We start from the raw sequence: 13,813 nt of genomic DNA on the forward strand, positions 1-13,813 counted from the left end.
ATGTGGAAGAATGGTGCAGGACCTGCAGTACATGTTGTGCTAAAAGGGGGCCCAAGCATAAAAGACGTGCTCCAATGAAGTTATATCAAGTTGGTGCACCAATGGAAAGAGTGGCCATTGACATTGCCGGTCCTCTGCCCCAAACTCGTGATGGAAACAGGTACATTTGTGTGGTGATGGATTATTTCACCAAGCGGCCTGAGGCATATGCAATACCAAATCAGGAAGTTACAACTGTAGCTTTGGCTATTAGTGATTTCTTCTTCAGATTTGGTATGCCATACAAACTGCATTCAGATTAAGGCCGTAACTTTGAACCAACTGTGTTCCATGAATGCTGCAAGTTGTTTGGCATACGAATGACCAGGACAACGCCACTTCACCCACAGTCTGATGGGATGGTAGAAAAGTACAATTGGACACTTGGACAGGAATTGGCAAAGTTTTGTAATAACCGCCAAGATGACTGGGATGCCTTACTCTCTCCACTGTTGATGGCCTATATGGCTGGATACACTCCAGCAAAGCTGATGTTTGGTCGGGAACTGCGGTTGCCAGTGGATCTGATAACAGGACGCCCACCTTACGAAGAGTTGCCGGAAAATGTGTCAGAGTCCGTGAAAGTGTTATCTGAAAGGATGTATGATATTCAGCATCAAGTGCGTTCAAACTTGAAAACGTCTGCTGATTCGATGAAGTTAACTTATGATAAGAGATCTACTGAAGTCAGCTTTGTACCAGGAGACAAGGTATGGTTGTATAATCCCAAGAAGACCAAAGGGAAGTCTCCTAAGTAGTCTTCTCCATGGGAAGGCCCATATGACATAGTGGATCATCTCTCAGACGTGACTTTCCGGATAAAATGTGGTCGGCGAGGTAAGCCAAAGGTGGTGCATGACAACAGGCTTTGGCGTTATCACGGTCCAGGACATTTCAGTTGGAACAAAGTGAACAATGGAACAGATGACGCTGCTGAAGACGTGTCACCTGAAAAAGCCACTGTCGAAGAAGAAACTCTACCCGGTTTTTAGAAGGGAAACAGTGAAACTCTTAATGAAGTTACTACCACTGATGTGACTGTTACCAATGATAGGACATTTCCTGATGAAGCATATGAACCCTACGTGAAGCAAAAGCCAACGAGACGGAGACCAGTACGGAAGAAGATACGCCCCGTAAAATTAAGATACTTTTTTGAATTTTAATTTTGTGTTTGTAAATTCTGTACATTTAATTAAGTAATTGTTATTTTATCTATCGGTTTAATGTGAGTGACTATTGTTCGGGTCGAACAACACTAAAAAAGGGGCAGTGTTACAACAGCGGAAGTCACGTGACCCTGGTAACACGTGATGAGTTTCTAGAAAGATCATGACACTTTCTGGCAACTCTAGTCTTTTCTATGCGCCCTCTAATTTAGTATATAATCCGGCAAATAAAGCGGAGGGAGAATTGCAGACAGGGAGATAGACAGATAATCGAGTCAAGTGAGCGATAGTGACCGTAAGAAAAGTGCGTGAATCGTTGTGAATTAAAGCGTATGTTTAAGTTAAAATGACCGTGGAAATTCTGTGTATTGCAAAGTTGTATTGAGAAAGAATAAACTAGTTTTATTTCAGAAAGGACCCGTATCGCTGAAGTTCCTCGGAAAGAATTTTTACGGGAAATTATCAAAGAAGCAGATACGTAACAATATATATTCTTAATGTAAAAAAAAATATGAATTTGAGTTATATAAAGTAAGACGGTGAAAGAGTTTTGTATTTATACTAATAATGCTGGAGTCCCCATTGTCAAGACCAACATTAAAGTTTGCTTGTAATAACTGTTAAAAAACGTTACCTGAATACTATTTTATCACCCTGTTAAGCTATTCTAACACTTTAAATAAAGATAAAATAAAAACCATAACACCGCCTTATTTATAGAATGATAAATTATGGTATGAAAGTTTATTATAATATTCACTGAAGACGAAAGATTATCGTCTCTCTTATAAATGTGTTTATAAATATAGTATTGCCAAAATATAATAAAACATTAAAATAAATTTACGATAGTGAGATTGTTTCAAAAAAGATGCTCAACCTTATCATTCATTCAACAAAATCCTGTGACGTTCTTTCACGGTGTGACGCAAGCAAGGTTCTGAAGAAAACTGCAAGGTGGCAAAAGTATTTATTACAGAAAAAAAACAATAACTAAAAAACGAAATATTCAAAATGAAATAAAATAATTTCGGAATCTTCAACTATCATATCTAAATAAAAATAAAGTTTATTTTATAATCAATATCGCGCAAGAAGCTCAGAAAGCTTATTACATTTATTAGCAAAGATATTAATGAAATATCATACATTATCAAGAAAACATTTTTATTGTACAAAATGGATATGGTACAAGGAAATTTTTCTCAAGATGTGCTAAAATTTTTGTCTATTATTTTCGTTTTCTTCTTTAGCTTGCAATTTCTGTACACTCATAATGGGAGATCAAAAATAGGAAAACAAAAGCACACGTTTCTTTAATAATTTATATAAATTATATAAAATAATAAAACGTTTAGCCTTGAGTAGTTTCTACCAGTAGAATGTAGAAAATGTTTATGAATACTGAAAAACAATACGTCTACCTTACCTTGGCCTCAATAGATGCTCCTGGACAAGATGTATAAAGTGCCACGGCTTCGCGAGCTTCCTCCAAACCTATGGAATAATAAAAAAAAATCTACCAAATAGTTTGTTCACTTTATACGACCTCAGTTAATTTTACTTTTTCTGATTTGTTTGACCTTTTCCTTGCTGCTCAAATTATTCAAAAAACTTTTAACGTACTACTGTTATTGTTAGTTTTGCTAAGGGAAAGCTCCACGATGGGCTGCCTGTATTTTGCCCACCGTTTGTATCAAAAACCAGTGTTTTAGCGTTATAAGCACTCAGATTCACCAATTAAACACGGGGGTATTAACAGGGGAAAATCAACACACAATATTTCTTGCAATACCGCTAGAGCAAATCAAAATATAAACTGAAAAACAACGATTATATTCCTGACAGAAACAACATAAATTAAACAAATACAAGTTACAGAAAACCTGATTGAATAATTGTGAATCAATAAAATTTGTTTGGTTTTCATCTATAGTCCTTTACTCATTAGTGTACTGATACGTGAGTAGCGAATCTAAGAATAGGTTAGTTCTCTTTACGTCATCTTCTCTTCACTGGAATTCACGTTTTGGTTGAGGAAAAAAAGAATCTTAAGTAAACCAATAACACTTTTGTCTTATTTATATCGAGTAATAAATACCTTTGGCCTATTTATAAAACTCAGCTGACTTTATAATCAAAACATATATAAAAGTGAAGACTACGTTTTCCTGTAAATTACTCTTTTGTTTGAAAGTTTCTATGGTACAAAGGAAAAAAAGAAGTTGGTTAACGTCTATTTATTTTGAACTTTGATGTTAATCATCCTAAAATACAAGTTCTATGTGTGCATTCAATGATTACAATACTCACATTAGCATGACACCAATATGAGTCAGATAATAAAAGAAAATGAGTACAAAATTGGATCCATACTTAACAAGTAAACAATTAACGTTAATATGTTATCTATATTTATTGATTACTTATATACACATATGTTATATACAAGTGTTTATACGTATATAGATCAACAAATCACTTAGAGAAAATTATGAATTTTTAGTTCAGTATTAAATTCTAACTTGCAGAAAGCTCTCTACTCCAAAAAAGTGCTTGGAAGTTAAGCACGTGTCTGACATTTTGTACAAAACAAAGTATTTCATGTCTGGCAAGTTAATGACTTATATCTAAGCATGCATATACACACTATAAATGCACATTGTTACCGAAGTTCTTTTGACATACAAGTTTAAAATACGTAGGTGTTACCTTTAATGTTTTGGAGATACGTATAAATATTAACTGTGACTAAAAAATGTGTAGTACGGTAGTCAATGCCAAGTAACACTAATTTAAGTTTCATCCTTTCTATTAGGGGTCATGTCAAAAATGTCTACTCCGATAGTCACGGGCACGTATTATTAACTGAGTTTGATCAATCTATATTTTTTCTTATACAAAATTTGGTGAAAAACATTTATTCATACGAACCCAGACCTACTAAACATATAATCATAATACTAGCCCACAAATGAACTTCAACCAACAATTACAGATACAGTAATAAGATAAAGGACATCTTACATCATTTAGTTAAATTCTACATCATTATCTTGTAAGAACTACCACCAAATAAACGAGTTAGTATTTATTAGCAAATTATTATATTTAGATCAGAGAACACTTTTTTGAATGTGAAACTGGGCAAAATTAAAACAAAACTACTTACGTTTAATAACTATATATTACAAAAATAACATGAGTGTAATTTCTGATGTAGCTTTTAAATTAGGACGAGAATACAGTCTCGGTGATTGTAACATCAGATATAGGCCTAGTTTAGGGCGAGAATACCGATTCTCAGTGCACGTAACATCTGATGTAGGCCTAACTTAGCCATGAAAATACCGATATTCACTCTCAGTGACTGTAATATCTGATATAATTCTTACTAAAGCCGAACGATTTGCAAACATGTTTAGTGTTTTAAATTACAGATTAAATATATGTTTCTTTTTAAAAGTGAGATAGTTGTGGAACTCAGTATTATTCAAGGTATCTTACCTATGGTATTTTCATAACCATTGAACTTCTTTGAACGTACGCTATCTACAATAGTTTCTGTAATTTTTTCACATGGTTTCAGGTTGCCAAATACTGTGGGATCACCTATATCATAACCAAAACAAAATTTTACTATAAGCAGAAGAACTTATAAATCCATGGAATATGTGTATCAGATTCATAAGCTTGTAGATAAACAACAGATACATGTAACCAAACCCATAGATAAAAACATCTCTTCAAAAATTTTTTCATAAACACTTTTCAGTTCTAAAACTATTTTACTTGAAAATTCTGAAATAAAGTTCCTATTCTTAAAGGACTTCCAATAGGTTTTATTCACATATATATATACATATATATATATTCAATCAAATGTGATAAACTAAGGTGCTTTTCTCTATGAAATAATATAAAATATTCAGATATCATAGTAAGTTATTTGAAATAACACAGAAAAAAGCTCATAATGACGTGTTTTATATTGCTTGTTTTTTGTTGTTGTTTTTTGCCTGTTAAAGGCTTAAAATGTATTATTTAAAATAATAGTCCACTACAAAAATATCACTTTAAACCTCAAAGTATAGTGTTATGACGCGTTCTATCTCTGGGTGGGTTCTTTTAAGTTATTTGGTAGAAATAATGCCAAGTCCATTCCATAGAAAGCTAACGTTTGATATCATTTGCTACAGGCTACGTTCACTTTGACACAGGATGTAGGCATAAGTTCACACATAACGTTTGAACATATATTCTGAAACTGACTCAAAAATTGAATTTCTTACAGAATTTCCTCGATATTCGATCAAGCAACTGAATAAATGCGATAACCGTTACTAATAACACCAAACTGAATCATTCACTGAATACTTAATAACCCATTAACTGCTCATATGTATATATATATATTACTCATTGTTTCGTCTCTCTCTACGTTATTCATATTTATATCGTACTCGACTTTTGCTCACTACACGAATTTTCCTGATCATAATTTCCTGCGTCTCTAGAAAACATCTAATTTAAAACTTTGAAAACAAAGCTTACAACAACTGCAACATTTTCAATGTCCTTGTAGCTCTCGAAAGGATTGTTTTACTACAAAATATAATTCCAAACGTTTTATTTTACAGTTTTGAATGTTGTGTTGAAAGTTATTAAAATTTAAAGCAAAATCTGGATATAGAAATGTAATGATATCATCAACTCGTTAAAAATGTTATATGATGTCAATTAATTGTACCCTGGGGTGTTTTCTTAACCCAAATGGAATGCTTCTCAGCGGTAAGTCAGGAGGCTTATAACGCTAAAAACCGGGTTTCGCTCCTTGTGGTTGGCACAGGTTAAATAGATCTTTGTGTAGCTTTGTACTTAACAACAAACAAATAAACCAAATGGAAATTGACATTTCGCCTGTAGAAATTACATCAATATATAAACTTTCAGTGCGTTTGGGAGGCCCACTGAAGGAAAACGTGATATAACTAACAATCAGTTAACAGCTAGAAACGTGCTGTATTTTATAGATATCTTACTAATTTTCATCCTGCATATGTGAGGTTCTTACACAGATGTAGTTTTTATAGCGCCACAAGGTAGCTTGTAAGATAGTTCATAGACATAGATACGATAATTTGCTATCTTTTCAGTTCACTTCAGCTCGTTATAATGATAGCTCGGATATTCTAACGGGCTTACTTTGATGTTTTTGTGTGTTTAAAGCGAAGCCACATCGGGTTATCTGCTGTTTCCACCGAGAGAATCGAACCTCTGATTTTAGCGTTGTAAATGCATAGACTTACGGCTGTCACATCGGGTAACTATTGTGATATGTTCAATAATCATACCTCTTTTTAAATATTTGCATAATTTAACCAGATGTGAAATATTTTTGTGGTATTTGCATAAATTATAAAATCATTCCTGAATATATAGATAATTAAACATCTATATTTCTACGTCAAAATTTTCAAAGTTTCAATAGTTTTAATGAATTTCATAGGCCAGGTGTGGCTTAGTGATAAGTTTACCGAACCATGAATCTGAGGATACATGGTTCGAGTTCCATTGCCTCTGAAACCACGCTCTACACATTGAGGCCACAGACGCGCTGTAAGAGTGACTGTCAAATCCCATCATTTGATTACTTAGCCCTAGAGCTTGCCGTTGGTATTGTTGAGTAGTTGTTTGAAACTTAGAGACGGCTAGCACAGATAGCCCTTGTGTAGCTTGACTCAAGTTTTCGGAAAAAAATAACGAATTATTGCACTTTTTCAAACTTAATTTTACAGCGCCATCTTCAAAAGTCTTTGAACTTACGAGTCTCATTGGGGTCACGTTTCAGAATCCTAATGTTTTGCTAGATAAAGTGTTCCATGTAACTCAGTATCATAGCATTTTAACTCTGTTATCATTGGAGTCTTTGGGTAAACTAAAGCCACACTATTCGCATTGAATCCTGTCGGTATGTTTGAATTAACAATACTACAGCTAACGCTGCTGTTCGCCTACATCGTCACACTAGCACTGCAATATTTACAACTACTGCATTATTTTAACTTAGTAACCGTCACCATTTGTATAGAGTTCAACTATTTCGTTAACTATCATTGTAGGAAGCAAAACTGTCAACGTACTAGACAGCCTATTGGCTCAGTATTCAACAGTTCAGAATTATTTTTGGCGGCCATTCAAGACGGAAATAAATAAATAAATTTGTTTGTACACGACGAATACGAAAGAGGAAAAGAAAAAACACCCGACATGCAAATTTTATTATATCACCCTCTGGTGGCTAAAATTTTAATTGATCAAACACTGACGTTTTATCAATCTACTTTCAGATCACAGTACTTAAAGATGATGTCGCTCTTTAAACTGGCCATTAAAACAATTTTACTCAGACGTAAAAATACGAAGACTTGTACAGCTTTAAGATCTGTATTAAGAAGGTTTTATGAACACAAGAATGTCCAAGAGTTTTTTATTTCAATTTACTTTTGATAGAAAAAATATTTCACTTTGATGCTTTAATAATTCCTTCCATATAGTAAATTTATGCGACACTTTTCTCTGCTTTAATGAACAACGACAACTATATTTTGTATTTTTTCGGTGAGCTCGATTAAAATATAAACACTACTATTGATTTATAGACTATGTTTTACAAAAAAGCAAAAACAATTGTCACTACTCTTAACGAGATTAATAAAATCAGCTACTTTATTTATCTTCACTGACGCTATTTTTTTATTGTTATTAACTCTAGAAGCCCTAGTAGAGAACTAGCTGAGAAATTATTTATTTTGATGTTCTATTTCTTGATCTGCCAATCCGGGTGTCACAGCATAGATTAAATGAGTAAATCTATTTAAGCATAGAGGTGTATTATTTTATCTATATTTCATCCTTTGTTACATCTAATGGTAAATTAAATTCTAATAACAAGCTGAATTAAGAATTATAAGACAATTTTCCTGGTGATAGTGGAATCCCGATATGGAAAAGATTTAAATTAGTCCATATTTAAATAAATTTAATTTTGTAAGATTGACTTAATTATCTATAAAAACTATTTTAGAGAGCATTAATTATTTGGACAATTTTAAGACATTATTTATTAAAGATTAATTCCCAGTTTTACACAGGTTTAAACATTTTGCTCATCCTTTATATGTACACAAGCACGTTAACAACAAAGTGGAAGAATAATTTCCAACAACTCACCAATTGATAGGGCGATCATGTACTTCTTTGGGTTTGGTGTAATTTTCATGCTCTCTATAATCTTGTGAATTGGACTCGAGGTGTTGACGGCTACCTTTGAAGGCATTACATTCCAGGAACGTCTAGTCACAAAATTTGAAATCTCGTCATCAGAATCATGAACCTGAAAAGAGATATAAACAACTCTAGAAGGCATTTTGTGTTAGTATGTAACACAACACAGTTAATTCTTCTACTTATTAAAGTAGGACAGTTTGTAGAATAACAAGAAAATGATAAGGAGTGATCAAAAAGCTGTACAGAAATCACTAGCCAGTTTCTGTGGTTTGTTGTAGCTTTTCTTGTATTACTTTATTTGTAATTACTGTATTTTACTGTAGAGTTTAAAAAGGCCATAAATTATTATTCTGGTTAGATACACTACAGAGTTATTTTGAAATAGAAAGACGAACAGTGCATATTTTTGCAATTTAGCAGTGTTTAAATACAACGTTTAAGTAAGACCTTGGGCTTTATTATAACAGCTGATGCAAAAGATAAATTGCATTTAAATAATTTCGTAATTTTATTGGCTACTGACGTGATAACGTCACACGAGCATGCATGGTTGCCTTGGAGATGTTTAAACTACCAATCATTGCTGATTTTTATTTGAAACACCTACTCACCTAGTTTATATATTAGACGAGTTTTTCTGATGAAATTATCTGGATAAACAAGAACAACACGATAGAGTTACTTCATACATTCCGTTGCTTGTAATTATCAAACCATAACATACATTTGGTGGACTTAAGTGTGCATACATGCGGGCCATGGTTAACGCAGTCTCAGATTTTAACACTCGGGGCGTTATTCACGTTATGAGAGCTATCAACACCAGTTTATTGAAACAAACTGTTTTTAACATTGTCTTACTAAAGATAATTAAGTGTTTTTCATTGTCTGCCGACATTTACATGGGCGCACAGCTGTATGCAACTGAGTACTGTAGATGAGAAGAACGTGATACTGTTCTTATAACATGCTTTTGGTACAAGTATATGGCTCATTCAGTTGTCAGCAGGGATCAGTGAAACATTACTATAGTGTTTAAATTTACATTTTGTAATGACATGGAAGAATTAGCTCCATAAAATGGAAAGGATGACAAAATATTTTCTTGTCCTAACACTTTTGTAATAGTAATGTATACATATATTATTTGTTTATCGCTGCTGGATATTTCTGTTTTATTTTTAAAATTATCTTTTATTCTCGTTCAGATATTTTTTAAATATTTACACACATATCAAAACAAGAAAATAAATAATAAAAAATGTATGAAAAATGTGAAAAAATTGATTAGTGTCATAACTTTAAAGATTTGTCTTAAACCTCTCTTCTAATATAAGTTGCTTCCAGACTTTACTTCAAAGTTTATCAGATTCCGTAATTATAAGAGGAAAATGTATAAAAGAAATTCGGATATTTTTAAACACCTTACAAGTACTTCAATCTAAATGTCCCTGCCATTCCAAACATGCCCTTTTGAGTCACACAAAATAGAACAATGTAAAAACGAACAATTGTTAGTCAACAATTCAATCGAACGAATAATATTAGGTATGCTCAACATCAAATGTTAAATCCAATATTGTCGGCAAACAAAAAAAAAAATAATCAAGTTTACATCTAGAAGGATTGGAGAAAAGAAACGTGTTTTAATATTACCTGTAAATCTTTCAATTTCGGGTTGTCACAAGTTCGACAATATCTTGAAAATTTCAAGCTTCTCTCACGAGATGAAGTTGGAAGTGATTCCGTTGAAGAGTAAGGCATCTTTATTTATTTATGGTAGTAAACTATCTAGCAAAACAAAACCAGATTTAATTATTTAGTCTTATAGTATAAGAATTGTTTTAACTGTCTATTATAAACATTCTACTAAGTACGATATGCATTTCTAGTCTAAACATTCTAGTCTAATCACACCTCTAATCTATATATTTTATAATTATTTCAATATTCATTTCTTGTACCAATGTTCTTCTTTTAGAGCAGTATCTTTCTGTTATATGTGTTCAACTTAGTACAAATGTGTTTTTTTGTAGAAACCTTTTAACAAGTACAACATGCATTTCCAGTAGAAATGTTCTACTGAGCGAAATTTGTATTTCTAGAAAAAGGGATATACTTAGTGTAATAAACATTTTAAACGTTCAATTTACAGTGCTTTGCAAACGTCTTCACCCCTCCCCCCGTGCTGGTAATTAATTTCAGTTAATTTCTTGTGAAAGATATAATTCAAATGGCCAAAATATTTATTGATCTTTGGTAACAAAGAACAAATGGTGCATTAATACTCACTTTACTGATATAAGACAAAAAAAAATCTTAAAATCACATGTTACAAAAGTTTTCACCCCCTAACACAATTATGCAGTTAATATCTGGTTGAAGCTCCTTTGGCAGCAATGACAGCTGAAAGTCGTTTTGTATAACTCTCCACAATTTTTGCACAGTATACTGGAGATGTTTTTGCCCACTCCTGTTTCCAGATATCCTCCAGTTCTTGTAAGTTGGAAGGATGTCCTCGATGCACAGTAATTTTCAAGTCTCTCCACAGATTTTCAAGTGCATTTAGGTCTGAGCTTTGGCTTGGCCTCTTAACTACTTTAATATTCTTTCTCCGAAACAATTCTTGGTCTGCCTTTGATCTGTGTTTGGGATCATTGTCCTATTGAAATGTAAACCTTCGACCGAGTTTTACTTTTTCAGCTGACTTCTCCAGGTTTACTTCCAACATCTGTGTACATTTTGCACTGTCAATCAGCCCTTAATGCGTACACGTTCTCCAGTGTCAGCTGCAGAATAACATCCCTACAGCATTATGGATTCACCACCATGCTTCACAGTTGGGACTGTATTTGCCGGGTCATGAGCAGTGTTGAGTTTCCGCCATACACACTGTTTGTCATATGACCCAAAAAGTTATATTTTGGTCTCATCTAATCATAGAATTTTCTGCTACATTGATGTAGGTTTGTTGAAATGTTTACGGGCATAATCTATTCGCGATCTAAGACGCATATTCGTCGGTAGTGGTTTCTTTCTTGCACCTACCATACAAGCCTTTTTTGTGTGTAAGGTACGTGATATTGTCAAGATGTGTACAGAAACTCCAACTGCTGTTATTGAAATCTGCAGCTCCTTCAGTGTAACTGCTGGCTTGACAGTCGCTTTTCTGAATATTTTTCTGCTTGTTCGAGCGTAGGCTTTCTTAGGGAGACCTGATCTTGGCAAGGATGGAATAGTGTGACCGATTTTACAGTACTTAATGGCAAATTGAAAACCTTTGAAATTAATTTATAGCCTTCTCCAGAATCGTGTTTCTGAACAATCTTCTCACTTCGGTCTGTGTAGAGAGTTATTTTCTCATCATTCTCAATGTGTAACAGTAAACCAAATTTTAACTTTCAAAATACTCTGCTTAAATCATTACTGATTGCTGTATATGACCTAAAGTATTTTTTCACATGACGCTATAATATACTTTGGTATCTGATAGAGTTGTACAGAGCCACTTGTATTTACTTTAGCAGGGTAGTGTTTTCAATATTTTTTCGTGTTATATCACAAAATTTGGTAACAATGCACCTTTGTTCTTTGTAATCTTCAGAAACTGGTCTGAGATTAATATGATAAATATTTTTGGCCATTCGAGTTATGTCTTTCACAAGAAAATACCTAAAATTTATTACCAGCACAGGGGTGGTGAAGACTTTTGCAAGGAAGGCACTGTAGTGTGATATGCACTTCTAATGTATATTAGTACAACACGCACCTCTAATATAAGCTTTATATTTATTACAGCATATATTTCTAGAAAAAAACGTTTTACGTGGCAGTACCTAACCAGTAATATTAAATTAGTCTATAAAGCAGTATGTATTTATTAATTTAACATAGCATAAATTTATAGCTTGTAAAGCTCCCGTTTTTACCTAATACACTGACCGTGTTTCAAGTACAACATACAGCTTCTACTTTTATGTTAAATACTCCTTTAACTAGAACTACATACAATTTAGTATAAAATTATGGCGTAAACAACATAAATTCTTAACATTATTTTCTAAACTGGTGCAAGTGACTGGACTGTTCTACATGCATTGTAAATGTTTTTCACCATCAATTTCGGAAATCTATCCGTACTTCAAAAGCTATTGAAACGACACAACTGTAATGGTTCTCTTTACCTTATTTATTATTAAAATCTGTCATCCACAATAAAGAAATATTCTGAGATTTAAATCAAACGGAGAGCAGGTATTTTAGTGAAGTGAAGAGAGGCTTAAAGACTGAAAACAGCATTATAACATGCCAACTTAAGCTCATGAGTAGTGGAATTTTCCCTTTAACTCCATATTCTAAAACTCGCAACTATACTTTAAGAAAATTAAAGGAATCCAAATTAGTTATTCATAACTGAAAACTATTAATATGTTGGTATAAACGGTTGAATCCTAGTCTACCTATTAACGTTACTCTGTATAAGTAAACTCAAATTGTAAGCGATCTAATGAAACAGTAACTGACTCAGACTAAAAAAAATAGCGGTTGGTTAGTTTCTTCTTTCGTCAGTGTTCTACTACCAAGTCTTCAGACCGTGAAAGTTCGTGAGTTTGTAGAATAAATGGCACAGAAGAATGTATGATTAATAGAGAAAGATATCTCCAGAAACACAACGGAGAGGCTCCCCAGTGGCACAGCGGTATGTCTGAGGACTTACAACACTAGAAACCGGGTTTCGATACCCGTTGGGGGGGCAGAGCACAGATAACCCATTGTGCTCAACTACAACAAACAAATAGACAACTGAAGGAGATGAACAGAAATGTTCAACGCTTGTAGTTGAACGACGGCGAAGAAATAACCAGCAGAAACAATTAAGCCAATTCTACAATATGGTCGTCAACGGTACATTTTGTCGAAATCTTGAAAAAATAAAATCATAACATTTATATTCCAACATCACTTTGATTATTAAGAAATTTTAAAATGTTAGAAATGTGTGCAAGTGATACTATTCGACTTTTTTTAGCCATATTAATTAGTTGATGACATTCAAGAACAGAACGGTCCTGACGCTAAAGAATGAATATGTATAAAATCTGAAAATAAAATATTTTTATCTTGAATGTTTTTGATAATTGTACATAAATATTTATAGCTGTTAATATCTTTGTGTATGTATATATATATATATATATATATATATGCGTGTGTGTGTGTATGAGGAGATAAAACTTCTGGTTTAATTAAAAGATATTGTTAAAAATAGGGATGGGCGTCATTACCGAGTGGTTAGAGTGCATGAAGTGTGAATC

The 13,813-nt window shown here is 33.1% G+C and overlaps 1 protein-coding gene across 1 annotated transcript; it reads right to left on the bottom strand.

The window, feature by feature from the left end:
* Positions 1-1,984: 1,984 nt before the first annotated feature.
* Positions 1,985-10,284, bottom strand: LOC106477672 (tyrosine aminotransferase-like). The gene is made up of 5 exons (XM_022381170.1): positions 10,155-10,284; positions 8,442-8,604; positions 4,716-4,820; positions 2,638-2,705; positions 1,985-2,158 (listed from the first exon to the last, which is right to left on the bottom strand). Exons 1-5 carry the CDS (start codon positions 10,260-10,262, stop codon positions 2,093-2,095), a joined length of 510 nt encoding a protein of 169 aa, XP_022236878.1. The 5' UTR covers positions 10,263-10,284; the 3' UTR covers positions 1,985-2,092.
* Positions 10,285-13,813: the final 3,529 nt, after the last annotated feature.

This window comes from Limulus polyphemus, unplaced genomic scaffold (assembly GCF_000517525.1).
Source record: "Limulus polyphemus unplaced genomic scaffold, Limulus_polyphemus-2.1.2 Scaffold76923, whole genome shotgun sequence".
Lineage (NCBI taxonomy): Eukaryota > Metazoa > Arthropoda > Merostomata > Xiphosura > Limulidae > Limulus > Limulus polyphemus.

Excerpts from the sequence above, each read along its gene's own strand:
- LOC106477672 (XM_022381170.1), bottom strand. The coding sequence starts at position 10,262 with ATGCCTTACTCTTCAACGGAATCACTTCCAACTTCATCTCGTGAGAGA. Across the intron at positions 8,605-10,154 it reads CGAAATTGAAAGATTTACAG|GTTCATGATTCTGATGACGA; the intron begins GTAATATTAAAA and ends ATCTCTTTTCAG. Across the intron at positions 2,706-4,715 it reads TGGTTATGAAAATACCATAG|GTTTGGAGGAAGCTCGCGAA; the intron begins GTAAGATACCTT and ends ATTATTCCATAG.